Consider the following 27,285-nt stretch of genomic DNA (forward strand, 5'->3'; position numbering starts at 1 on the left):
CAAGTTTTAAAAAAGCGCGCAAATAGGAGATTCTGCAAACGTCATTTAAAAGCTTTAGAGCGACACATAAACTCAAAGTGCAGCGGTCGGTGATTCAAACTATGTGAAGACGAAGAGATTTTTTTTTTTTTGACCACTCTCATGTCATGTTGAATATTAGGCTCTAACCAGCTTAGCTTAGCATACAGACCGGACACAGGGTGAAACAGCTAGCCTGGCTCGGTTCCAACGGCAGTGTAAAAGTGACAAGTTTTGGTTTTATGGGTGCTACATACCCGGACGGCAGGAGAGCAAATACGATTCCATCTCCGTAGAACGGGCAAAAACAATTGCAGATGATTTAGTGAGTCATTGTAAATGATGACCAGGTGTCTTTTTGGTGGGTTTTTTTTTTTTTTTTTAATAAAAATGGGTCTCACAAGGGATTTTAGCAGCTGATATAGAAGACTAAGGCTAAAGACAGAAAAATAAAGAGTGAGCTGGAATTTTATATCTTTCTCCTCAAGTTTTGGACATGCAGCAAACAAATGAGCCCATTTTGCGTCGCCCCGCAATCGTCAGGACATGAAACATGTGGTTGTTCAGGTGGAGCAGACATTAGTCTTGAACCCCAAAGCAGTGGAGGTGAAAGTTCGCACAACAGACTATAAATCCTGCATGTGGATTTTGTACTTTTTTTGCTCTGAAAGGAAACAAATGCTCAACTTGAGCTTCAAAAAAAAAAAAATGGGAGCAGCATCATCCGGCCCACCTTCTTTCATCGGTCTTTTGGCTGGACAAATTTAATGCAGCCTTTAATTAGCCACATCTCCCAAGGCAACTGTAAGATCCCGAGGAGGAGGTTGGCCTTGAAATACAGCAAGAAGAAAGGATGGGAGAGGAAAAGAGGAGGAGGAGAGTGAGAGTGGGAGGGAGAGATGTCGGGGGGTAAAGAGGGCGCTTGTTTCAGTTTGCAGTGATCGCTCATCCACCAGCCTGTTCCACTCAGGGATATTTGGATTTCTCAGGCTGGATGCTGTAGCCCAGGGCCGGGCTCTCTCTGACTTCCCTCGCCTGTTTCGCGGCGGCTGTGTTTGAGGAACGCTGCGTGTCTGGCATGCAAACATGGGCCCCTCGTTGCGCCCTAGGATTATTGTCTGCCTGGCCATCACCTTGGCTCAGGTGATTGCTGTGACCTGCCAGGAAGATACCAAGAAAGGTGAGTGACGGCCGCCCAAATACGACCTCTCCTTCTGTCCTCCGGTTGGTTGTCTGTGTTGATACCTGATGGGTTTAAGTGCTGACAGGTTTATGCTAAAATTTAAAAAAAAAAGAGTTTAAGGTCGTAAAATCATCCTAAAAGCAACGTATATGGCCTAATTTCCAAATTCTGGATATTTATCATTTTTATGTTTGCTTAATGTACGACTCTTCGCTGTCTTTGAATGATTCGTGCTGAGTAACCAAGTCCTGTAAAAACATTGAATTTGTATTTTTATGAAACTGAAATGTATTTTTTTACCCTTCTGCTTGTTTTTCCCAGTATATCCTTATGATTTTCATCTTTTTCAAAAATTTAGGATGTGGTTTGGGAAGTTTTCGTCATCTCTCCCTGATTCCCTGCTTCGTGTTTTAGTTTTCTAAGGTAAACCGGGCGGCTTTGCCTCCCGGCAACCGCACCACACTGGCCTTGTGGTTTAGGAACAAAAGGTTAAAATCACACCCACAACCTCAAGGCTTATTATGCCTTAATGAGACACCATTATCCTGCTCGTGAAGCTGCTAAGAGCTACAGACCGATGATTAGGAGGGTGTTCTCGTGGTGTGGACACAAAACATCTGGCAAAAAACTGCAGATTTTTTCAGGAACTGATTTGAACTGAGCTTTGACGCTGCTCCGAATCTCCTGGAAGAAAAAGTGACGTTCTTGCCTAACGTTGAGGCTGCATGTTGTTCGAGATGGTTTCTCAACGACGGAGATGTGGCTTTTCCTTTTTCAAGCACATTTTTCTAAAATAAAATGTTTCAGTGGATGTGATTCTGGGCCAAGAATACCCCTCCCGCGCCCCCCTTCCACTTGTTGCATTGCACACTAAAGAGCGCGCGCGGCTGGCAGGGCTATTTCGGTGCGAGGTCCAGGCTGAATGAAGGGGTTTTGAGACTCACGGCTATAATGATGTGGCCTCGCGGATGGGACGGACAAAAGCAGGCCACTAATTTTGGTCAGACCTCGGGCCAAAGGCAGACAAGACACACCCAGAGTGAGAGGATGCTGGCTACTAAATGTGCCTCGCTCGCTCTCGTCACCTCCACTGAAGCTGCAAGATACAAAAAAGGAAAAAGTTACCACGAAGATGTTCGCCTCCATCTGAGCGGACGCTTAAAGGTTGTGACATGCGCAGTAGCTGGACTGATTAGTAAAGGCCTTTCTCCAGCTATGGGCTGACGACAGGTGTGTCGCTGTGAAGTTCTGAAGAAGTCGATTCATACAGCATCGCCCAAAGTGCAAAGATGAAAGTCTGAAATGTAAGCACAGCGTTGTGCAGCAGAAATATATGTTTGTTTTCTTTTCTCCTTTCCATCCTTTCCATTCCTCTGAACCATCCCGCGACCCCTTATGGGGGTCCCAGTCCCCAGGTTGGGAGCAGCTGATTTAACCAGAATGATGAGGATCGGTTCACACAGTCAGACCCTGCATTTCCCGCAAAGTGTAGAGAAGCAGTAAAGAGAAATCAGTGTTGTTTGAAGCTGAATTCAGAAGTTTGTTTCAGAGCCGTTGTTATGAGGAAGCTGAGATTTTAGGAATCTGGCTGTCAGCTTGTTAAGACGTCGACCGGCCGCTTAAGGTATTAGCGTGCTGTTCTCGGCTCGGTTTGTGTCTGGATGGGTGCGATTGTTTGAGCGGGAAGGATCGAAACGGACAGGGGAGAGCCTGGGTCTCAAATGGGAGGAACCAGCGTCAGTGGCTTTAAGTTTATCCGTGTCTCACTGGTTTTAGGGCAAATAAGATGTTCAGATGCAATACTGGACCGATCGATTTGGCAAACTGCTGCAGCGTACGCCTAATGCGGCGCTTCCCAACCTTTTTGGCTTGTTAGTTGTGACTATTCAAGCAGACCCCTATGGGCTCGATGACTGTAATCACTTTGTCATCAAAAATATCCCATAAGTCAAAGGGAAAAAGAATAAATGGCCTCTAACTGTAGCTTAACAACCAACATACTTTTGATTTCTTTTTTAAGTGACTAAATTAGGCACCAAACTGCAGACTACATTTCCATTTAAATGTGGAATAATGACTAATAGTATAAAAAAAAAAAATTGAAATATTTTCCTTTTTTATCCCCTGAATCACGTTGACGTGATTTTGCTTCAACGCTCGGGTTGTAAACCAGCAGCCTAAGGTACAGTTTATGTGGCTCAAATATAATAACACGATTTTTTTTTTAAAAAAAAAAAAAAATCTGTGCTTAGGCAGGTCAGAAAGCTGCACAGACAGTTTACAATAAAAAAGAAGCCCACAGTTAGTCATGGTAATTGCTCTCCTGCTGGAAATCTGAACCATAATCACATAAGCTAAGGTCAACTGCCTAAATATATAAAGCTTTTAATCATAGGAGTCTGTAGGTTATAACTTTTCTGAACGTTCTGCAAAAGCTCCAGTATAAAAAGACTCAATTTTATCTGCAAAGCTCAATAAAATAAAAGGTTTAGTAGAGCGATACATAACCAACAGACTGCTAGGAAGAGCCCTGCCGCCTGAAGAGCTCACCGAATGAATTTAGTCGTTTCACACATGCTGCAGCCTGCGAGCCGCTCCTCGGGGCGAGGTGGGAGGGTTTCCTCCAGGGTGTGGCACCTCTGTGTGCGCTCTCCCAAATAAAGGCAAGCCACAAGTTTCTACCCAAGCCCAACGTATAATACACTCGCTGTGGTTTCCCCTGAAATAACTCCGGCTTTAGAAAACCAGCCTCTCTCGCGGGGGAGAGGCTCCACCACATAATTAGTACTTAGGGACGTCACCGAACTGCCTGGATTAAAATATGCTCACAAAGCCAGTAGCAGGTGGCCATTTTTTTCCCCCCCTTTCTTTTTTTCTTTTTGCACTTTTTCCTGATAGTTTTCTCTCTTTTGTTAAAGACTGATGGACAAAAGAGGGTTTCATTTTTGAGGGCACAAATTACTGCTTCCACATTTTAATAACAACAAATCTAATCTAATGTCAGAATCAAGACTTTATTTTTTGTAAAGTAACTTCAAGAAGGGTTAGACAACATCAGTTTTTTGACTTTTTCAACGTCTGGATTTGCACAAAAAAAAAAAAACCAACCCAATCAAACAAAAAACGCAAGCTAAATTATAGGGCATACCTTTTGATTAAATGACATGTAATTGTATTTTAAATACCATGATGTGAAAACTATAGGTCTCATCTTGTTTTATGTTTGCAGTCGGAGCCGAGACAGAGAGAGACAGAGAGAGAGAGAGAGACATAGCTTGTGCAGAGACGACTGCATATAGACTCATTTGTAGACACATTCGCAGCCGCGAGCTGTCGAGTTCAACCACAGTCTAGTCGCTGCTCACGCGCAGGTCAGTGGCGATTGGCCTGGGAGTGTCTGTCTGCGCTGGGGAGCGTTTAGCTCTGAGAGTGATGCATGTCTCAAACATTTTCTGCTCATTTCTGGCTTCTTTTTATTCTGATTTAACAAGTAAAATGTTGCAAAAAACAAACCAAAAAAACAGCTCTATTGTTTTGTCAGTGCACACGGGCCGTCGAGAAAACGTGGTTTTCAGACTGCTACACGTGACTGAAACCTTGGCGGTTATGCAAGTGACTCGTTGATTAGAAAAACTGGTGCATAAAGGGGTATTCCAACGATTTAGTGAAGGGATCATTCATGTAATCATGAACGATCCGTTGATTGTCGTAGATTTTTATGGCCATTTTATTGTGTTTAATGCTGATTTTAAAGTATTTTCTTGTTGAGTTTTGCGTACTTCAGAGGCCCATCTAGGAAAGGGCATAGCAGACTAGCTTTAGCGTTATTGGTCATCCGTTTGTGCCGTATACTTAATATAGAAATAAATATTAAATAAAATAAATAAAGTTCGGTCACGTATCACAGACAGATTTAAAAAGAAAAAAAAAAATGAAGCAGCAGGGACTGACAGATCCTGACTTTTTGTCATGAGTATGAGTTAAACTCCAAAATAGCCGGATACCACATTTCCCATAATGCAACTTGTAGCCATATCTTCTCCTAGAATCTGCTTGTCTGGTAAATGCCCATGTCTTTAAAGCTCCACACCCGCAGTTTGACACAGTTTCTCCATTCCAAATCTGTACTCTCCGAGCCCTCTAACAGCACTAGGATTGTTTTCGCCCACCAGAGGCACAGACGATATTCTAAAACTGGCAGAGTGGTGCGTTCCACGACGAGTTACCTGACTCTGACGTGTAAAATCCAGGGAGTTCCCCTTTAAATTTAGAGCCTCGATTTCATACCGCTCAGTTTTAATAGGCTTCAGTGTAATTTGTGGCTTTTTAATTTCAATCTCTTTCTTCGGCCTGTTGACCTTGTCAACCGTAACATGCAGTGCGGTTGACAGCCGCTCTGTTCACCAGTGAAGTACATTCACCCGAGTACAATATTACTCAGAGTTTTGAGGTGTTTGTTCTTTCCATTTCATGCTGCTTTATCCTTTCACCCCTCTACAGTTCAAAGGGAAAGATTCTGCTTTTTACTCTGCCACATTAATCTGACAGCTGTCAAGTTACTTGTAAAATTAAGATTTCACACACAAACTGAATGAGGAGCTTTTGGGATATGATGCCTTGTTATAGATGAGTATTTTTACAGTGTGGTATTTATGCTTTTCTTTAAGTAAAGCATCTGAATGCTTCCTGCACGACTGTCTACAGTCAGCTGATGTCTGGTTGACACAAGAAGAGGACAATCCGCATACGCACGGAGTATTTAATTGACCTTAGCCTTGTACCTGCCGATATTTATTGCATTACTTTGTCACGGGTGCAGCCCGTTCGCCAAAGGTGGAGAATACACTGGGGTGCATTCAGTGGCCCCTTGAGGTCTTGAGGTGTTTTAATGTTTTACGGCGGTTAGTTTATGATGTAAATTCATTTTTCAAGATTTTATCCTTAAATTTGATGATAAAATAATATATATAACGTCTTCTGTGCAAAGAAATTGTCTCATGACCTCTGAAGATGTAGAAAAAACATGTCATTACCGATGAGACATCGGCCCGGTCAGTGAGGGGTCCTGGAGCGAAGTGTTTTTACACGAAGAATACTCTGCTCCGGATGCGCCTTGCTGCTCCGCTTGACTCAGAAAGCTGTACGGGAAACGGAAAGGTCTACTCCGACAATCAGATGTGGAGCCCAGACACGGGGACTGTGGTGTGTGAGGAGCTAAGCGGCTGCTGCGCGGCCGTGAGCCCCGAGGGCGAGGGTTGCCCCGTGTGCTCTGCCGCCCCTGGCGGTACAGACACTAGAGCAGGCAAATGGGCATTAGTGCCGTCGAGCCTTCATTCCCCCCCTACAGGGAACACTGGTTATAGTCAGCACCTTCAGCTTCCTTCCAGTTACCATAACGCATCATTATGGATTTTTTTTCCAATCATACTTAAACAAGTCCGACAGTGGGACTGGAGAGTTTCAGGGAACCCCACATGCTTACATAGCTTTAGCTGAATCTCTAATGTAGGCCGGTTTCTACACTGGTTATTCTGCAAATTGTGGCTCAGGATTAAACAACTTTGATAGCACCTATGGCGGCAGAAATAGGAAACAATGGTACGGATTTTTGTGGCCGCTTTTTTTTTTAGCTGCTAAATGCTTTGTTATGTTCACCAGCTAGTCGCTAACTTTGTCTGTGTGCTGCTTGGTGCACAGTGGGTGTGTGTTGGAGCCTTTTCCTCGTACGGGTTTTGAATTATTTTGGGCCAGTCAGACCTAGAGATCCAATTAGCCAGAGGAACAGAGGAAAAAAACGCGTGTGTGCGTGCGCAGGGCGTTTCACTTTATTGGTGTAAAGACGTTCACCTTGCACGACAACACAACAAGAGGATGCAGCAGGTTTTATTTAGATGCAATGCTCCTCTGGAGGTAGAAATAACATCTGGGGTTAGTTGGATTTAAACACCAGTGAAAACAAGCTAAATAATCACGTATTCTGACAAAGTACAGTGGCAAACTTTCAGGAAGATGAATATCACTGTTATGGTCTTGACGTAGACTCACGACACAAAGTTTTAATGTTCATATGGTTCAATTTCTCCACGTGCACTGGTTGCTGTCTTTCTCCACTGAGGCTGACCTGACCTAGAAAAACAAATTTCTGCTTTCGCAGAGCTCTACCTACAAATTTGTGGGTAATTGAACAGGAAACACGGCTGTAGGTGGACACAGTGGGTGTTGTATATATCGCACTGCCATGCCACCAGGCCCACACATTGTACCCTTTTGCCATGTGCTTGTTTTCTCTTGGTTTAAACCTCTGGAAAAACAGACCTGATCAGCTGAAATAGACCAGCTGCTATGTCTAGACTTTCAATTTATTTCAGCGAAAAAAGAGGAAGGGATAGTGGATATATGCTTGATTTTGCAAGAATTTCCTGCATCTTAGGGACAGGCCAAAAGTTCAAAGTAATTGTGACCTTCCTCAGGGAAAATTCTCTGTTATTATCTGCGAATTGCTCTGAAAACAGCATAAGAAAAGACGGGAGGAACATAGCATAACATTTTGTCACCCTTGCTCCCCGGAAATCGTGTTCAACTTTGCCTCCACCTTGAAAATGCCGCACCCTATCCGCAGGAAGCTGTCGGTCGGGTTTGCTACAGTGAGCGGTGCGATATAGACGAGGAATATCGCACACTTGTGAAAACTGCGCCCGTGATAACGACGCACAGGCTGTTCTGTTTCATGAAGATGCCTGAATGGGGAACGGCAACCAACTCGAACCGAAGTGGAGCCCAGAGCCGTGCCGGATCTGTGTGTGTGCGACAACGGGGACTGCGGCGCGCGTGAGGTAGCGGTGTGTGAAGAGCTAAGGGCCTGCCGGACGACCAAGGGCCCCCTCAGGGCGAGTGTTGCCCCATGTGCTCGACAGCCGCACCTCCTCCTCCTCCTAGCATGGACAGTGAAACTGCTAATAAACATTTAACATTTAACATTTAACATTTGTCAAAAAGCAAACTCCTAAATCTGTTCCGCAACCAAAAGTAGTTTTCCTTCGTTCCTTTTACTCTGGTGTTGTCGTTACAGGGACGATACGAGTGTTCACTATATTTTGCACGTATTTTAAGTCGTTTTAAATCTATATCATTCTGCTCTGAGTTTCCCTTTGACTGTATTTGAAGACTGCAAAAGGAATACGTTGACTTTTCGCCACATAAACTCACTTCTCAACCAGCCTTTGTGCAGCAAAAACGTTGGTAGCAATTCCATTTAGAGTTTAGCATAAAGTACATATACTGACAGTCATTTCAGTATTGATAAATAGGGGAAATAAAGGACAATGGTGGAGTTGCTACCTGTTTTACAGCAATGAAAACGAAGTTGAGCAAGAAGGTGTATTCGTCTGGGAAATTTTACCACCTTCACCTTGTTCCGTGTCACGTTGTTCATTGCAGTTAATATGTACTTTTGATGACGGTTATCGCCACTGTTGCTGCTCTTTGCATTCACTCTTGAGTTGCTTCCTTTTTCACACCAATTCAAGTATTTAAGTGAAAAATTTTAAAGGAACAGAGTCAAAGGAGAAGGCTAACACCACGCTGTGTGAAGCCACCCCCCCAGCGACCGGACATCTTAGCTTAGCTTAGCATAAAGACTGGAAATGAGGAAACAGCTAGTCTGCCCACCAGCATCTGTTTGTTCCATACAAAAAAACACAGTGTGAACATGAAAAATCTCCGTTTTACAGGGGGTTAAGTGCTGGACTGGGACCAGTCACTTCCTTACAGTTTTCATATTAAACAAATGAGATATAAGAAGTTAATTAGTGAGGTTTATTTAGTTAGTCCTTTAGTTGGTGCTGGTTACCCCCTGTTTCCACTCTATATGCTAAGCTAAGCTAACCAGCATCTGTGGTAGCTTATTATTCAGTGCACAGACATGAAACTCTTGGCTAGAAAGTGAAAAAGTGCATCTCGCAAAATGCTGGACTTTTCCTTTAAGTTGTGCAAATTTTGACTGTTGGGTTTCAGGCCACGTGGTCAGCGTTACTGTCCCGCGCTGAAAAAATTCGAAACCCCTCCAGGTACAAATTTAATTTCTCTTTCACGAAGATACCTGCACGGAAAATGGAAAAGTCTACGCCAACAATGACATGTGGAACCCGGCGCCGTGTCGGATCTGCGTGTGTGATAAGGGGACCGCTGTGTGTGAGGATGTTGTATGCAAGGACCTCGGTGACTGCCAGAAAACTGTGACCCCAGACGGCGAGTGCTGCCCCGTGTGCTTGACGGCGGCATCCACATCAACCCCCAGCACCGACCCCGCAACGGGTAAGTGCCAGTTCTGTCGCTTTGTCGAGGTGCTTAGATTGCGCTGCTTTTAAAATATCCTGCCTGTTTTGTGCTGCGGCTGCAGAAAAAAATAAAGGGGAAAGCTGCACAGTCGACGGGGAGATCTACCATCACAACGACATCTGGAAACCGGAGCCTTGCCGCGTCTGTGTCTGTGACGATGGCGTCGCCATCTGCGATGAGGTGCAGTGCAACGCCCTGTCAAACTGCGAGAAGGTCGTCACGCCCGAGGGAGAGTGCTGCCCTGTGTGTGACAGCTTCGCCAGTGCCGGCAGGATGATTGGTGAGGCGCATTTGCCTGTCATCCCACTGTCCAGCCCTTCTGCCGAGTTCAGGCATTGTTTCGGTCTTAGTATCGTAGCAGCTTCCATGTTCGGAGCCGATCTTACCTGTTGAGGCCAGACCAGGGCTTTATCCAGTCAGTGAAGTTTGTAGCGTTTGTGATGGTTGTGCTGTTTTGCACCCGCGACCACACCCAACAGTGATGTCACGTTGTACTGACCCACCTTGAAGTGCACTTTTACATCACTGCGGCAAGGCGCGAAGCTAAATCAGCAAAAAAACAACTTTAAGACTGACACCTGTCGATTTATTCACAGTGTTCAATCGCTGTTTGTGTGATATCTTTCACGTGAAATGATGAATGCAGTAGCTGAGAGCTGCGGAAAGCTACTAAATTACATAAATCGTTCAGGTTTAGGAGAGAATATAACTGTGCAGATCAAGTATACATGTTATTAACTTTGTTCTTTCTACTTTCCCCAAGAAATTTTGGGCTTCAAGGTAAGTCCTGATTCATTTTGACATGGATCCATTTAAAAAAAATGTGAAAACTACTGTTGTTCTTTAAATCAAAACTAAATGTGTACTTGTTTCCTTTTACAGGGACAGAAAGGTGAACCAGGTGATATTCCATACGTAAGTTATCTCAACTGTGTGCATGGCTTGTTTTTTAAAGTGTTTATTTTTAATTGCAGCTTCCAATAAATAAAAAGGCCAGATTGTAAAAACACTTTTTTTTTTAATATTTAGTTTTATTTCATATTTCATATTTGTCGTTTTTTCATCATCTTAACACATGCTTTTTCCTCTTAGGTGGTGGGGCTCCCTGGACCTCAAGGACCCTCGGTGGGTTTTCACTGCTTTTACTCTCACTACTTTTTTTTTTTATTTCTTGTGTTTACTCTGACATGTGCCAATGTGAGTAACTGGATAATATATAATATATGGAGTTTAAGAAATGAATTAGAATATGTGACATTAGGCTTTGTGGAGTATTTCTCCCTTGTAGCGAGCTCAATGTACTAGTCTGGACACTAGAGGGCACCAAGCTGTCATAACGGACTCTGTATTCACCTTCATTTGACTTTTACAGAATCACTCAGTAGTTTTTTTTTCTAAGTGTTTATGATTGGAAGACACCCCGCGCAATTGCTTGTGTCGGCTGCGTGTGATAAGTACGTGTTGGTAAAAGCACACAGACATAGAAAAATGCTGGATTTTGTCTCGGACAGTGCAGGCAGACTTAGATGCAGGTGTCCGCAGTCCGCAGCTGCTCATTGTTCACACGGAAGAATGGAGGATGTTCGTATAGTGTAATAGCTGCAGTGGGGCCACTGCAGGACGTTAATCAAGCACTCGGGCTGATAAACCCATTTTGTAAGACCTGCTTTTTACTGTGGCTTAATAGTTCTAATGTAAAGGTTGATGGGCCAATTTTGCAATGGATTAGTTTTTCATGAATTCGATGGAATAAGGAATATTTGGCCCATCATATCATTTGATGGTCTACGTTTGTGTTTACGGTTCAGGGTCGTCCAGGAGCTCCGGGTCACACTGGACCAAGAGGCTTTAAAGGCAGGCGGGTAAGTCTGAGTCAGTGCTGGCTGAGCTATTGGTTGAATATTGTAGAGAAGATAAATTAAAATTCTCCTTCCTTTTGACCAGGACATGCTAAGTCTTCATTTTTTTTAATGTAATGAGGGAAATGTCCTGCACTAATATGCTAAATTACTAATTGATTCATCAATAGGTACAGAAATGAAGTGTCTATTATTAACGTTCGCATGGCCAAATTGGACAACATTGGTTCCTCTTTCATAAGTGGTATGTATCCAAACAACCCGCAGGGCTTTCCGGGGCCTACGGGATTTGACGGAGAGCCCGGTGTGCCAGGAAATCCAGGAGAACCGGGACCCCCAAGTCACCCCTCCCCCCCTGGAGTAAGTCGACTTGTTTCAGCGTCTCATCGGTGCAGTGGGAATTCACGGGTTTTGCAGGAAGACTAACTGCTCATCTGTGATAGTTCCTGGACATTTATTTTGAATGAATCTCTTCCCAAAAGGGCAACCTAATGTCACACATGGCCTCAGGGTTCAGCGAGAAGTCTGGTCCGCTTGCGATGCTATCAGGATCACGGGTGCGTACTGCACAGTTGTATGGGAAAAAAGTTACTCGAAACGACTTGCTCTACGTGTATACAACGTTACGAAGCTTGCTATAATGCGAAGTTGAAACTGAACTGTATGAAATGTTGCTATTTTCAGGGTGAAGCCGGACCACGAGGACCTCCAGGGCCGACTGGATCACAAGTGATTTTTGGCTTCTAACAAATTTTGCAACTATCAGTCATTCTTTAGTCCAACAGGTCTTTAAGTCACTATATCATTTATCTCCCCCATTCTTGTTCAGGGTCCGAGTGGTGGTCAGGGACTTCCAGGAGAGGCTGGAGAACCAGGACTAATGGTAGGTGCTCTCTACATTTTACAGCTGAAACTCATGAACTCAGACGCTAAAGTTGAGTACTATTTAAATTTAACCGTGCTGAATGTTGCAAAAAAACTGTGCCAGCGGTAACAGTTGCTCGAGTTTGTCCGCAGGGTGAGCCAGGTCATCGAGGACCAGACGGGCCACCGGGAAAATCTGGACCTGATGTGAGTCAAATATACACACATCCTCCTATAAGATGCTGTTATTATTCTTACTTTTTTTTTTTTTTTACAGTTTTCACATTTATTTTAGCAATAACATTATTAATAGCCTTACCACAGTGATTATGGCTACTTAGGCTATTATTGATATTATTCTTCTCATTACTATTGCTGTTATTGTTACTGTCCCTGATTTCTTGTAGCATCATAATTGTTAACTTTTAGTGCTTGCGGTAATTATTTATCAGCAGTTATTCTTTTAACATCCCCATTTTTTTCTGCTCAGGGAGCAGCTGGAGGCGCAGGTGCTACGGGAGAACCAGGATTTCCAGGATCCGGGGTAACCGGTCGTCTCCCAGTGTTCACACCAAATCTGAATAAATGATAATGTCATTAATCATAACCCAGTGACACGATCGAGCCCTGACGAAAACTTCCGTTTTCCATATAATGTTAAATCGAGCACAAGTACATCAAATATATCGATATTCAGATACTTTATTGCTTTATCTTACAGTGTAACAAGTTCAGAGATTAACGAAAAATGCTGTAAGACCGATTTAAGTTTAGGCTGAACTAAGAAAGACAGACATGTTGCTTTAGGACAGACCTGAATGTATCCAGTGGTCCCAAAGCGGCTGATTAAATACTCATCTCCGTTTAAAATACGTAAAACGAATCCAGATGACATTGCACGCTTGCCAGAAACTGACAAAAACTAAATGACAGGTGAAGAGGACAGGGAATTGTGTGTAAGATGGGACTTTATAGTGGGTTGATTGGTTGTTTTCTGTAGGGTGCAAGAGGATTCCCAGGACTCCCAGGTCTTCCAGGACTGAAAGGTCCCAAGGTACGTCAGGTGTCGTTAAAGTCACACCTTACTAGTGAGCCCTCACGTTTTTATTTCGTCAGTAATATCCAGAACTTACCTGCTTTTGTGAATTTACATCTCTCCAACAGGGAAATGTTGGTCTTGCTGGGCAAAGAGGCAAGTCTGGAGCGGTTGGAAGCAAGGTATGAATATGTCACCTCATCAAATATAGCATTACACTTTATAAAATAAAACAAAAGTGTTTAATGGTGGTCGTCGGGGGAGCCAGCTTTTATTCGCTGTTTGTTTTTACAAAACTGAAGATTTCAAAACCTGCATTGTACCTTTGTCTTTGTGTTTTGAAGGGTGCATCTGGTACTCCTGGTACTATGGGTCCTCCCGGTCCACTGGTAGGCAACACACACACACACACACACTGACACACACACACACACACACGCACAGTAAAAAGTATTTGATAGAGAGTCCGATGTCAGTCACACGGATGCTGAGCCATTGTTCTTTTTCAGGGGCCAGCGGGCATGCAGGGGGAGAGAGGCAGAGCCGGCCCAACTGGGCCCGTGGTAAGAAAATAAAATCATCTATAGCACGTTTGAAAAAGTACAAAAATGTAAAATGATGTGGCAGGATTGAGACATTTTCTGGATCTCCCTCTTTTAGGGAAAACGTGGTACACCCGGCCATGTCGGCAAACCAGGACCTCTGGTAAGGACCGATGTCTACTGTATAAATGTCCTTCCTGAGTTGTAAATCTAAAGTTGTAAAATGACACAACCACCATATACAGGTTTTTCTTTTCTGCAGGTATATCAGCATCCAAATGAAAATCGTCCAGGGCTTTTGACGTTACCTGAACACTAAATAATAACACAATGAAACTGAGTTCTGAACTGTATCTTGCACAGAAAATCTTTTATATCATATTGTGTGGAATTTTCTTTAATCACAGGGTCCACTGGGAATCCCCGGCGTGCCAGGATTTCCCGGTAGCCCAGGAATGAAGGTGAGATTGGTATAGTCTTAGATTTTTTGACTTGATAGGATCACAAGTGAACCAGGCCTAATCCGGAGTTTTTGGATTCAACGAAAGGCCTTGAAAGCCGTCGAAAAGTCCTTGAATTTGTCCTGAATCCGTCCCCTGGTGCAGGGCGAAGCAGGACCGACAGGGGTGAGAGGAAGTCAAGGACAGCAGGGAACCAGAGGGGATGCTGGACACGTAGGACCACCTGGACCAACAGGACAGCAGGTGTGTTAGAATCAAATTCATCATTCTGTTGCAGGTAATTCTTTCAATACTGGGAAAGTGAGAACACTCTAGAAGTGTTTTAAAGTTTGGGATTAGAGTTATTATTAATCAATTATTCTTTTATGACAGGGTGCAGCAGGAATTGATGGAGCTCCCGGTGCCCGTGGCCAAACAGTAAGTGTAACTGCATAAACTGTGGATATCAAGAGATTGTAAGAACCAGCTTCCACCACATCTTTTTCTGCAGATCTGTGGCCTTTTAGTTAAAAGTAACGAGGCATTTCTCTCCTGCATAGTCTCACTTTGGTTGACTCTCCAACAACATGTGATGCAGCCGCTTCAGCTGTCTTCTGGATTTAAAAAAAAAAAATTTTTTGTAATTAAATCTCCTCCTTCCCAGGGTCTGGCAGGTGTTCAGGGTCCAGCGGGTTTGCTGGGCCCACCCGGTCCCCCTGGCCCCCAGGGAACTACAGGGGCACCAGGACCGAAGGGCCAATTGGTATGAGCTCTCATTTCATCTAGTTTTCTTCGATAAATAACTCACTAGTCCTATGGTGCGAGTTTTCTTGCTCAATTTCCACCTCCCTGTTTTTAAATGCGTGTTTGTAACCTCGTGGCTCATATAATCTGATGCACTGGGAGCTTGAATGTTTTGACCTCCAGGTTGTGTGATCTTCTTTTACAGGGCGACGCTGGATTGCCTGGATTCAAAGGAGAGGGTGGACTCAAGGGAGAAAGAGTAAGCTAAAACCAAAACCATCCTGACACACATTTTGGTGTTATTTATTGGTTAATCAACAGATTGTTTGACTAGCTTGTCAGGAGAACGATTGAGTGATTCGCTGGTGATTGATTTCTGTGCGACGTTAGGGTGACCACGGTACTCAGGGTCCATTAGGCCCGATGGGAGAGGACGGGAGGCGTGGACCGCGAGGTGATGCTGGATCCGTTGGACCTCCGGGGCCTCCGGGAGAGACAGTGAGTCAACTTTTACTTCATCCTTGAGAAAAAGTATTTAGGACATTTATCCTTTAAGCGCAGAGCACGTTTTGTGATGTCGGGGAAATTTAATGGAAACTCCAAACTCCAGCAGGCAGTTAAAATGAAGTGTCGATCATTTGTTCTAGGGAGCTCCGGGAAATAGAGGTTTCCCTGGTGCAGACGGTTTACCAGGCCAAAAGGTGAGTTGACTTCACATTGAAATGCATGTAGAGAATTTAACTACTGCTGTTAATTATGATTACTCTTGACCGTGACCACGAGTTTATGTGATTTTGAATATTTGATGTTTGGCCCAACAGGGAGCCCAGGGTGAAAGAGGGGCGCCAGGGTCAACTGGCGCCAAAGGTTCCCCCGGAGATCTGGGACGCAGTGGAGAGCCAGGTTTGACGGGAGCTCGGGTAAGCAATACACAGCTTAATGTCCAATATTGTCATTTATTACTTTGAAGTAATTCAAACCCGATTGCAGCATTGCACAGAGTTTATCTGTTACTCAATTTTTGCAGCATTTTTAAATAATAATAAACTTCCTGTGTGCCTAGACAGGCAGTTAGAGCAACTTTAGACCAACAGAAAAAATCTTGTATTTGCCCACCTTGAGTGGTGTTAACTTTTCACCTTGCCTTAGTGATGTAGAAGTGTACTCCAGTGTGACATCACTGCGTGGCATGGTTACAGGTGCAACAAACGCTGCTTTTCAGTTACTCTATAAGTTTGCCTGTTCAGTCCCTCAATAGTTGAAAACAACTATTCTTTAAATTCTTTTTTTTGGTAAATTTTCTCATGTGGCATTTAAAGTTTGCATTTAAAAAAAAAAAAAATTATGCACCACTATGCATTTAAATACGTTTTTTTAACTCCTCACTCTAAATTATGTGGATCTTTGATGCGTAAGAACGTACTATACGGTATTTTGTTTATTTCAAGCTTCCCTTGAACCTGAAAGAAACCTGACCAAACAGGCCCTGAAATCAATAAAATCCACCTGAATTGAAATGGCAATTATCAGGAATACAGTTTTCCATTTGGAGATATAATAGAATATTTATAGAATATTTACTCGTGATGAGAAGATGTAGCTTCAGAGAGGGGTATGTAAGGCTGTTCTGTAACCTTGCTTCTTATTTTGTGTCTTATTTCACAGGGTCTGACTGGACTTCTCGGCACTCAGGGAGCGGAGGGAAAACAAGGGCCAGTGGTTCGCAAAAAACCTTTTATGTTCACTGCTCATCAACATGTCACTACTTACCAAAAATAACACTAAATAGGAATGAATTCTTTCCCGAAACCTAGAGTACGCCGTATGTGTAGTATTTGTTGCATGATGGCACGAATCTAATTTTCCTTCTGTCTGCCAGGGCTCAGCCGGAGAGGATGGCAAACCAGGCCCGGCTGGTTCTACTGGAAACAGGGGTTCAACTGGACAGATGGGCCTGCCAGGACCAAAAGGCTTTGCTGTCAGTATGAATGTCTTTGAGAATACCCGACAAACACTGTGTTTAGGCGTTGTTGGGAACGTGTGATAACCAAATAGAACCGCTAAACACGCCACTGTTCTGTCTGCAGTGAGATATTCTGTGACATGTGCAGAAGGAGAAAGAGGAGGCTACCGTTGCCTGTTGTGCTGGAAATGCACTTGAGGAGATGTCAAGTAACTAGTATAAAAGTAACAAAATAAATCATAGATACAATATTTAAAATAGAATGAGAGTTACAATATATAAACAAAAGTTAGTCACATTTGATTCTGAAAATATGTTTTGAGAAAATTTGAGAATTACCCCCAACGTAGAGGTACAGAAACACTGATCAATGTACTATACCTACAAAAGCATCTGCCAAATGAATACATGTATGTATAAATAAATGTAAAACAGCCCCAGAATGACAGTATTTTATAAGCTGCATGTTAACACAACATGTGATGACTTCTGTGGTTGGGTCCCTGTTGTTTTTCAGGGTGATGCTGGGAAGATCGGAGAGGCTGGAAGTCCCGGACCTCCAGGTCAAAGGGTAGCTATCACTATTCAATCATATAATTTATACCTCCTACTGGGGCTCAGTTCTCTTCATCACAAGACAAATATACTGATAGATACTGCACTTTGACTCTTTTCTAGGGAGTGAATGGAAAAGACGGGGAGGAAGGGGCTGCTGGACCAGCTGGCCCAGCTGTAAGCATCCCCCCTGTGTTGAGAAAATCATCAATGATTTAATCACATTGCGTTTTGATTCACTGATTATATTATTATTATATTCAATTAAATTTTTTCCAGGGTCCTGCAGGAAAAAGAGGAGAGCAGGGACCACAGGGACTGCATGGTTTCCAGGTAAACTGCATCCCATAATTGTAAAATTATAAATTGAGTTTAGCACTGGAGTCTGGTTGGTTTTTTTTATTTTATTTTATAGCTGAAATAATTTTTTTGACATTGTGTATGATACATTATATATTAATATGTTAGCTTTTAAAATGACCCAGTTATTTACATATTTAATTGTTTGATTTCACTTTTTTCTCTGTCCGTGGCTAACAGTAAAAACTCCAAACAGACGTGAAACTGAAACTAAACAACAAACAAGAGACTTAAAATGAAATGAAATGAAAATAATCCATTCGACAGTTAGGCTTTATACAAATCATGGTCTCCCTTTCTAGCGGAAACTTGTTAAAAAAAAACCCATAAAGCCTGATTTATTTATACCAGTGTATTAATGAGTAAGTTGATATTCTTGCCCATTATTGTCATTAGCGTTAAATAAAATCTTGGTTGGTGCTTTTTAGGGTTTGCCCGGAACGCCGGGCCCACCTGGAGAGCCAGGAAAACCAGGTGATGAGGTACGATAAAAAGTTTCTTTAGCATGAACATTTAAAGTTTGTTTAATGTAGCCTTCAAGTTGTATGCTGTACAATGAAAACTTCACTAGAAGGTCTTCATATGATATCACATTAAGTGTAATTTTATTGTATTTTTCCAGGGTCTTGCCGGAGAGGCTGGCGCTGGTGGCAGTAATGGTCCAAGGGTAGGTCCACTTGTATCGTTAATCACTGTTCCCACCCCTGATTTACTGTGCAGCTCTTATTCAGTTTCCACAGTCAAATTTTCCAATCAGTCACAGTGATTGAATCGGCTGCCTTCAAGCCACAACTCATTACATTTCGCCTTTTAGAGCAGTAAGACACTGCTGTATGTCTTTATCCCCTGGTTGTCCTTGTAGGGAGAAAGAGGCCCCCCAGGAGAAAGAGGTGAAATTGGACCCAACGGGCTGCAGGGACCCAAAGGTAGTCCAGGTGGACCAGGACCAGATGGACCAAAGGTATCGTAACCGTAAACAACTGACACTGAGACTTGAAGCACCAATATCAAAACCCTGCATTATTTTGAGTTGCTGCATGTAAATCTGTGATACTCTCTTGTATACTTCAGGGTAACCTTGGTCCAAAGGGGGCTCTTGGTGAGCCAGGAGGTGCAGGACTTCAGGGGATGCCAGGAGAGAGGGGCATACCAGGACCTTCAGGCCCAAAGGGAGATGCTGTAAGTTATAAAGAATAGGATTAAATTGTCTGCAAAGAAACCAGTAACAGTTTCTCCACTAACATGTTCTGCTATAGACGTCGCAATTTCTCTGTCCCTATATGTCTGATACATCAAGTCTAAGCAAATTCATTGTTGGTTGTCAAAAGTAATTCTGGAAAACCACTAAGAGAGGCAGAGCTCCCTGTGGGTTCAACTTGTTCTAGGAAGATGAACCTGACCCACTGATAAGGCCGATTTCTTCTAACAGGGTTCTGCTGGAGAGAAAGGACTTGAGGGTAAAGCAGGAGCTGACGGTGCGCGGGTGAGTCATCTCAACACGATGGTTGGGGCACGAAAAGTACTGCAGGTTCCTCATATCGAGAAGCCGGACATTTGTGATGAAATATTATACCTGAGGGCACTAAGACTGAAAACATATTCACTGTCAATCCAACACTGGCTGACAGTCTTACAATTTAGTTTTTGTTTGTCTTATATAGTATCCTGATCTATATTTGTTCATTTTATTAAAAGGGACTTCCTGGTCCTGTTGGACCTGTTGGTTCCAGTGGACCCAGTGGAGAGAAGGTGAGTTCAAAAGCACATTTTTTAGCATGTACTTTAAACCTGGAAATGTTATTGGTTATGGTTATGAAAAAATATTACAGCAAAATCACAACAAATACACACAATACTGACAATATTTGACTGAAATTCATTAGTAAACAAAGAATTAAGAAAAGACAGCTTAAACATCGGATTGACATGAGGGGGAAAAGCAAATAATAATGAGTATTTGGTGCGAAACAACATGACAAAACTAGTAAGAGATTCCCTTTTTCGGTCCACTTTTGAATAACTGGATATGTGGTATGACCATGATCCGCAAGCCTTAAATTTGTAAAATTACTCTGTTGATTCCAGCTTTAAATGAAAAATACATGTGAGAAAATCCTTGCCATGTTTTAAGAACTTTGAACTTGTTTGACTTTGCTGTTCCTTTATTTCAGGGTGAACCCGGCCCACCGGGACCTGCGGGACGCCGGGGCTCAAGGGGAATCGCTGTCAGTGGAACATTTTCTGTTACAAACGACATTAAATTGACAGGAAGCTTAATATTTCTTCTGATAAAGGCTGTATTTGTGTTTGTGATGATATTAACAGGGTTCTACTGGTGACGCTGGTCCAACTGGTGCTGTGGGCTTCCCTGGAACATCTGTAAGTGGGCACTAAAGACAGCTAAGCACAGGGCAGTAATGTCCAAAATGTCAGGCTTCACAATGGGTTAAAATATCACAAATATCAAACACAAGCTTGATTTAAAACAAATTAAATTTTTCGGTTTCTCTCCAAGGGTCCTGATGGTCAGCCTGGGGTCAAAGGTGAGACAGGTGAGCCAGGCCAGAAGGGAGAGGCAGGACCATCTGGGCTGCAGGGGATGGCTGGGAAAACAGGAGCACAGGTACACACTGTTTATATTAAACTCCACTGTAAATAAAATCAGACAAGTCATTTAATTACAGTTGATCAGACCATTTGCATATTCAGGGTGATCTCATCTAATTGTTTGTGTGTGTGTGTGTGTGTGTGTGTGTGTGTGTGTGTGTGTGTGTGTGTGTGTGTGTGTGTGTGTGTGTGTGTGTGTGTGTGTGTGTTTTAGGGACCTGTTGGTGTAACTGGATTGAAAGGTGGCAGAGGAACAAAGGGTCCAACGGTGAGTTCTTCAAAGCATGTGTGGCAAATAACAACGTCACAGAGCGTCCGTTTCTTTACGTTTCTTAAACCAGTGTTAGTATCATTATTATCATTAAAGTACATCTTACTAGAAGTGTTCTCTTCCCACAGGGCTCTCCTGGTTTTCCTGGGTTGCCTGGAGGAGTGGGACCAGTTGGCCCTCTTGTGAGTTAATAAGTTAATTAGAAAAAAAAAACCCTGCATGTTATTAATTAGAACAGAGGGAGGTATCGCATTTCAAAATCATATCCTCAAAATTTGTACTGACCGGATGTTGTGTGCATGTTTCAGGGTGCTGTTGGGGCAGACGGGCCCTTAGGTTCTCCAGGAAAGCAGGGCCCTTCTGGGATTAGAGGAGAGAACGGAGCTCCAGGACATCAAGGAGAGAGAGGACCATCAGGCTCACCAGGCAGCCCTGGAGAGAAGGGAGACTCCGGAGAGGACGGTCTTCCGGTCAGAGAACGTTCCGACTGTGCTGATCTTCCAGCAGCCGTAGACAAATAATTCCGGAGATGATTCAATTGCTCGTCTGCTCTTGTGTTTCTCTGTCAGGGGCCTGATGGGCCTCCAGGACCTGCTGGTGCCGCAGGACAGCGAGGTGTTGTGGGTCAGCCTGGACTCAGAGGAGAGAGAGGCATGCTGGGACTGCCGGGTCCTGCTGTATGTAATCCTGCTGACAGTGTTTTGTTTTTAGCCTCACACAGCCAGACTACATCTCAATGGCTCACTTTTCACTGATAAATTTCCACGTGCGTGTGGAAAACGTTTGGCTTAGATGATGATGTGACTCCTGACCCATGTGAACATCTATTTGAACTTTGTGTTTCGTTGTTTTTCTCAGGGTCCACCAGGAAAATCAGGAGCCCCTGGAGCTCAGGGCAGCACAGGGCCCGCTGGCGGAGTTGGGTTACCAGGAGCTACCGGGCCGAAAGGAGACGCCGGCCCCGAGGTTTGTTTAGCTGATGTCACAATGAGCGCTGCTTATTTCTTGAAGACATGACCGAAGAGAAAACAAAGATTTTTGTATACCGTATAATAATTCCGGCTTTAGACTTTCAGACTATTTGGCCTTAAAACATTCCTCCACAATAAAGAATATTAAAGTCAAAATATTAAAAATATTTCAATTATATATTAGATTATTATTTACATACATGCAAAAGTATTTTTTATTTTTTTATTTTTTTGGCTTGCTAGCTGGATTAGGAGAGTGCCATCAACAAATAAGTATTTAAAGTTTGTGAAGTCCGGGTCAAGACAACAAAAACTCTGTCAATCACAGTAAAAAATATCTTTACAGGTTTTGTGGTCATTGTATAGCAGCAACACTATGTAAAATCTGAAATGGCCTTCAAAGTAAGCAAATATTCGGAAAGAACCATGAAATTTTGGTGATAAAGTTCGGTTACAAACAAAATTAAGACAGAGAGCTCATCAGGGCAACAAGTTTTAAAACCACCTATTCTGCAATGCCCCAGTACGATTCTTTCTTTGCTAACGATTTGGCTTTTCTGTCACTAATTAGCATTTTTATTCTCCTGTCTATCATGTCATCATCTGTGTTTATTCAGGGTCTTGCTGGAGCAGAGGGGTCTCCTGGTAAAGATGGTCTTGTAGGGGACAGGGTAAGATTAAATACTTGGTGTTTGTTGTTTTGTTTTTTTTTAAATAGCGGCTTGGATCAGTTAATGATACCATTGCACAGCTGGGTAATCACTGGTGCGCCAATGTGTTTCCAGGGAGACAGGGGAAATCCTGGTCCAGAAGGTCTGGCTGGTGTCACAGGGTCTCCGGGAACCGAGGGCCCAGTGGGAATTACCGGCGGTCCAGGGGAAATTGGCCAAAAGGTGAGTTTCACAAACAGAAATACGATTCATTTAAATTCGATATTCTACTTCTGTCAACCACATATCAATAGTTCTGTCAATGCTGTCACAATTGCCAAGTCTGCTCTGTCATGTCTCTTCGCTTGTTTTTGGTTTAGGGTGACAGAGGCTCCCTTGGACCCCAAGGACCAGCTGGAGTACGAGGGAAAGTGGTAAACATGAAATGCCAGTTTTTCACCTTACTGACACCTAAATACAACAATTTAAAACCGACAATTAAAAACAAATCAGTACTTATTTTCAGTGTAAAACATAGTGTGTTCCAGTGACGTGTTGAACTCTCATCCTGTGTCGGCTTTTAGGGCCCTCAAGGACCACAGGGAGAGAAGGGGGCACCCGGAGAGCAAGGAGAGAGGGGTCAGAAAGGACACAGAGGTTTCACCGGTCTCCACGGTCTCCCTGGAACAACTGTAAGCAAAATGTTTATCATCCAGGCAACTTCTCAGTTCTCAATCTCAGTGGAGTTAGAAGGGCCCATGCCCAAAACAGCAACAGAATACAGCAGCAGTTTCTGATCCACTGTATGCTGATGTGACTGGTGTCTTCTAACATACAGATCTTGGTCAGTGCTGCACTGAAGTCAAATAGTTAGTTCAGGGAAATTTTAACGCTGAAGCACACTAACAGTGAAAGTATCAGACTGATAAATTCCATTGTTTTCTGTTTCAGGGTTCCACAGGGGATCTAGGAGCTACTGGTATTGTTGGACCAGCTGGGCCAAGGGTAAGTGTGTAATCACACCATGCAGTGAAATTTACAGCCAGACCAGATTTAAAAAATACGCATCGTAAAATATGCATGGTGGAAATGTCTCACCGTTTTACAACCACATAGGGTCCTCCGGGAGTGTTGGGTCCCCCTGGCAAGGAGGGGAACATCGGCCAGCCTGGACCAATGGGCGCTCCCGGAAGCAGGGGAGCCGGCGGAGACATCGGCGCACAGGTGACACAACACTCATTTACATTTTTATTTCAGACAGTCAGCTTGTGGAAATAACCTTTTCAGATAACTTAAATCTTAATAGCCGGAGAAGATGGAGTACGTATAGAGAAATTAAGACCTCAAAACATTTTACACTGTCACATTGCTGCAGATTAGACAAAAATATCAAAATTCCTGCTAAAGTCCTGCCTATTGAGGGGTCTCATTAGATTTATGAAATGCTTTTTACAAATATTAAACTTGTTTTCACAATATTTAATGTGCTTTGAGCAAACATCAGTCCGTGTTCTATCTAACCTGTCACGTATAGTCTCAAAAAGGTTGAGATATCTTGATCTGGATCGAAGTGATCGAACTGAGTAGAAAAAAAATATTTCATGATTGTCTTTTCTTTGTCAGGGTCCACCTGGTGATGCCGGACCCACCGGCCCTCCAGGTCCCCCTGGACCTCCAACTGCGGTTATGGAAGACCTCTTCGGTGCCCCGTTTGATTATGACGGGAACGGCAATGTGCCAGAAGCTGTGGAATTCTTCGAGGACGATGTGGCGGCAGAGCCTCCCCCACCTCCGGAGTTCAACAGAGATGAAGCCCTTCCGAATAAGAACTCGGCCATCCTGCGTGCAGACAGCGGCGTCCATGCCACGCTGAAGACCCTCAGCGGACATCTGCAAAACCTCCGCAGTCCCGACGGCAGCAAGATGAACCCTGCAAAAACCTGCCAGGACATCAAGCAGTGCTACCCCCAGAAAAAGAGCGGTAAGGGCACCGTTTTTCTTATATTTCTTGTGTTTTCTGCACATTTGGATATCATTTACACTTACTTTTTGGACCAGTATCACGTATAGTATGCACACAGACCTAGTGATCTAACTTCTCTCAGTCATTTTTTTTGTTCCTTTGATACAGGCGAGTACTGGCTTGATCCAAATCAAGGAAGCACAAAAGATGCCATCAGGGTCTTCTGTAACATGGAAAGTGGTGAAACTTGCATCTCCGCCAATCCGGCAAACATTCCCCGCAAAGCCTGGTGGACGAAATCCACTCCCAGCGCCAACAAACCTGTCTGGTTCGGAGCTGACATGAATAGTGGAACTAGAGTAAGAAATCAAGCTTTAAAATCTTTGTTGGGCCTGTTATATTCCAACCATGTTGTGTTTATTAAAAAAAAAAAAAAAAGAGTGCCTAGAAGCCTGAAAATCTTTGAAATACAGCATACTCTGTGTGTAATCATGTCAAATTAACATCTCCTTTTAGTTCAGCTATGGAAATAAGGAGGAGCAGCCCAATGCAGTGGCTGTTCAAGTGAAGCTGCTGCAGCTTTTGTCCAAAGAGTCGCACCAGAACATCACCTACCATTGCAGGAACAGCGTGGCTTATAAAGACAAGAAGAGCAGCAACCTGAAGAAAGCTCTGGTCCTCAGAGGCTTCAATGGCCAGGAACTGAGAGCACAGGGCAACAACCGCCTCCGATACAACGTCATAGAAGACGGCTGCTCGGTAAGTCTTCCTACAGAATACCTAGATTCGATGAAAGACAACTGGGAGACACTTAAAGTGATTCATCTGGCTTTCTTTTTCCTTTAGCAATTAAACGGAGAGTGGGGCAAGACAGTGATTGAGTACAGGACTCAAACTTCAGCCAGGCTGCCCATCGTGGACTTAGCCCCCATGGACATTGGAAAGCCTGATCAGGAGTTCGGCCTGGACATCGGCCCCGTGTGCTTCTCATAAAACACAAATCCCCGCTGCAAGATGGACTCAAATAGCCCTTTGTAGAGGAGTAACACCATCACCAGAAATTATAGTATATGGACTCCTCTTTCTGTGAACATACGAAACGGATAAAGGTTCTTCACACCTAGCTGCATTTCCCATAAACTGCTGAAGTACAGTGTACTTACCGTATCTGCCAGCAGAGAAGAGCTGTGTGAATGGTTCGGGACGCTGACATAATTTATTCACCAGGTCAATAAATTTACAAACTAGAGCACAAGTACTTTACAGGGAAATGAACGTGGGTGGAAAAAAGGAGCGTCTGAGGTGCTAAATAAAAAAGAAAGAAAGTGCGGTTTAGATAGACTGTCAACCTGAATAAACTGGAAAAAACAGCCGGTAATATTAAATCTTAAAGAGGTGTAAAGTCTTTTTTGGGAACTTAGAGGAGATTGCCCAAGAACGGAAAGTTTATATCGAATAAAGCATTGAAGCCTTTTCATTTTTTACTAGTGATGGCTTTTTTCCAGTAAATGCATGTCCAGAAGCCTGGATAAGGCAAGAGTTTATATGGCAGTGACGGTAGTTCTTCATTTTAATGGATTAAAAATGAATATCATGCTTGAACCTAAATTATTCAGTTCTGTGCAGGAACTCATTTACTCTTTCAACAGGAAACCTTTGTATCTCCTTTTAAAAACTTCAACTGTAAATGCAACGTATGACTGTAAATTGCAAATGATTTGTTTGTTGTCGACTGTGGAATAAATGTCTCTCTTTGGAATGACTGTGCTCCTCCCACAATCTAGAGTGAGAAAAACTGAATAAACGCTCGGTTCCCCCTGATGCTATGTCATGTTCCCCTTTGAAAGCGAGCTTAAACGAGCCCAGACGTTACCGAAAGTAAACCATCTCACCACTAGAGGGAGACAATACTTTTCCTACCGGGCAGCGAATCACAGTTAACTGCTTTCACCTGATACTTCAGGTGTAACAAATCCTTCCTTAGGCGGCTGAGATGAAAAACCAGCGGGGCTGCGGGGCCTGAAAACTGGATAAACCTGCCCCTCGTGATAAATGAATACAAACTGTAGTGTCAGCCTACATGTCAGCCACGGATTTTCCTGTATCCACCCTGCATTAGGGCCTATTCCTTGAAATGTAACAACGCGCTGGTTTGCTGATTTACAAAAAAAACAAAACAAATGTGTAACTCTCCTTGCTGCATGCTTTACCCCCAGCGGTTTAGTGTGTCTGCAGGCATACGGGTGTGTGAGCACACCAGATGAAAAAAAAGAAAATAAAGGCCGAAAGAGAGAGGGAGCGAGAAGGCGTCCTTACAGGAAGAAAAAGGGCCAAAGTTCAGGCAGCACATGTTTTCTGGGTTGACCCTTCCTCCCAGCGCTCGGTGAAAGACGTGACACTCTCACCGCTTCCTGCAGCCCGGGGCTCGCTCCACATCTGTTGAGGTGGTCATTTTTAGCCGGGGCTGCTATTTTCATTTCACTGCATGGAAAACATTTATCAGAGAGGTAAAAGTATGGGTGAGGGAATCTAAACTGTGCTTTTGTGTGAACTTTACAGAACATCTTTTACGTAAGATTTTCATAACTTTTTTTTATATACAAGCTGCTCAGTTGGGGACAACAGCATCAAGAAAAACCACTAGATTACAAGAGACAGAAAATCTGTGTTTCAGTGCCCATTTTTCTCACAGTAGGTGACATAACAGCCTCCTGTTAAAGCTGATGGATTGACCGACGATGCTCAGGGCAATTTATACACTGAAGGCCCCACAAAAGCAGCACAAGGGAACTGGAAGTGTTTAAAAGGCCTTCAAATCTAAAAATTAATTATTAATGCAAAGCAGGTGTGCACTGGTTGCTGCAGTGCACACCTGCTTGCATTTGAAAGGACAAGACAAGAAAGTCAAAGAAAGTTAAGCCT

At 43.4% G+C, this 27,285-nt stretch overlaps 1 protein-coding gene across 1 annotated transcript; it reads left to right on the top strand.

Annotated features, from left to right (window-relative positions):
- The first annotated feature begins 1,104 nt into the window (after positions 1-1,104).
- LOC120798370 (collagen alpha-1(II) chain-like) lies at positions 1,105-25,356 on the top strand. The gene is made up of 52 exons (XM_040142621.1): positions 1,105-1,198; positions 6,336-6,485; positions 9,296-9,514; positions 9,600-9,818; positions 10,421-10,430; positions 10,631-10,663; positions 11,347-11,400; positions 11,665-11,757; positions 12,082-12,126; positions 12,227-12,239; positions 12,752-12,805; positions 13,262-13,315; positions 13,426-13,479; positions 13,642-13,686; positions 13,807-13,860; positions 13,958-14,002; positions 14,247-14,300; positions 14,445-14,543; positions 14,944-15,042; positions 15,229-15,282; positions 15,414-15,521; positions 15,671-15,724; positions 15,845-15,943; positions 16,689-16,742; positions 16,903-17,001; positions 17,504-17,557; positions 17,665-17,718; positions 17,821-17,874; positions 18,330-18,383; positions 18,524-18,568; positions 18,764-18,862; positions 18,973-19,080; positions 19,331-19,384; positions 19,597-19,650; positions 20,073-20,126; positions 20,227-20,280; positions 20,417-20,524; positions 20,723-20,776; positions 20,908-20,961; positions 21,088-21,249; positions 21,349-21,456; positions 21,638-21,745; positions 22,368-22,421; positions 22,536-22,643; positions 22,781-22,834; positions 22,985-23,092; positions 23,352-23,405; positions 23,517-23,624; positions 24,024-24,381; positions 24,532-24,722; positions 24,880-25,122; positions 25,210-25,356. The coding sequence occupies exons 1-52, from the start codon at positions 1,105-1,107 to the stop codon at positions 25,354-25,356; spliced, it is 4,659 nt and encodes a 1,552-aa protein (XP_039998555.1).
- The last annotated feature ends 1,929 nt before the right edge of the window (positions 25,357-27,285 follow it).

Source organism: Xiphias gladius, chromosome 13 (genome assembly GCF_016859285.1).
Source record: "Xiphias gladius isolate SHS-SW01 ecotype Sanya breed wild chromosome 13, ASM1685928v1, whole genome shotgun sequence".
NCBI classification, from domain to species: Eukaryota; Metazoa; Chordata; class Actinopteri; order Istiophoriformes; family Xiphiidae; genus Xiphias; species Xiphias gladius.

What these genes read in the sequence shown, in the direction of transcription:
- LOC120798370 (XM_040142621.1), top strand. Translation starts at nt 1,105, where the DNA reads ATGGGCCCCTCGTTGCGCCCTAGGATTATTGTCTGCCTGGCCATCACC. An exon ending in TGGGTCCTCCCGGTCCACTG is followed by an intron (nt 13,687 to 13,806) that starts GTAGGCAACACA and finishes GTTCTTTTTCAG; the next exon opens with GGGCCAGCGGGCATGCAGGG. An exon ending in CCGGCCCAACTGGGCCCGTG is followed by an intron (nt 13,861 to 13,957) that starts GTAAGAAAATAA and finishes TCCCTCTTTTAG; the next exon opens with GGAAAACGTGGTACACCCGG.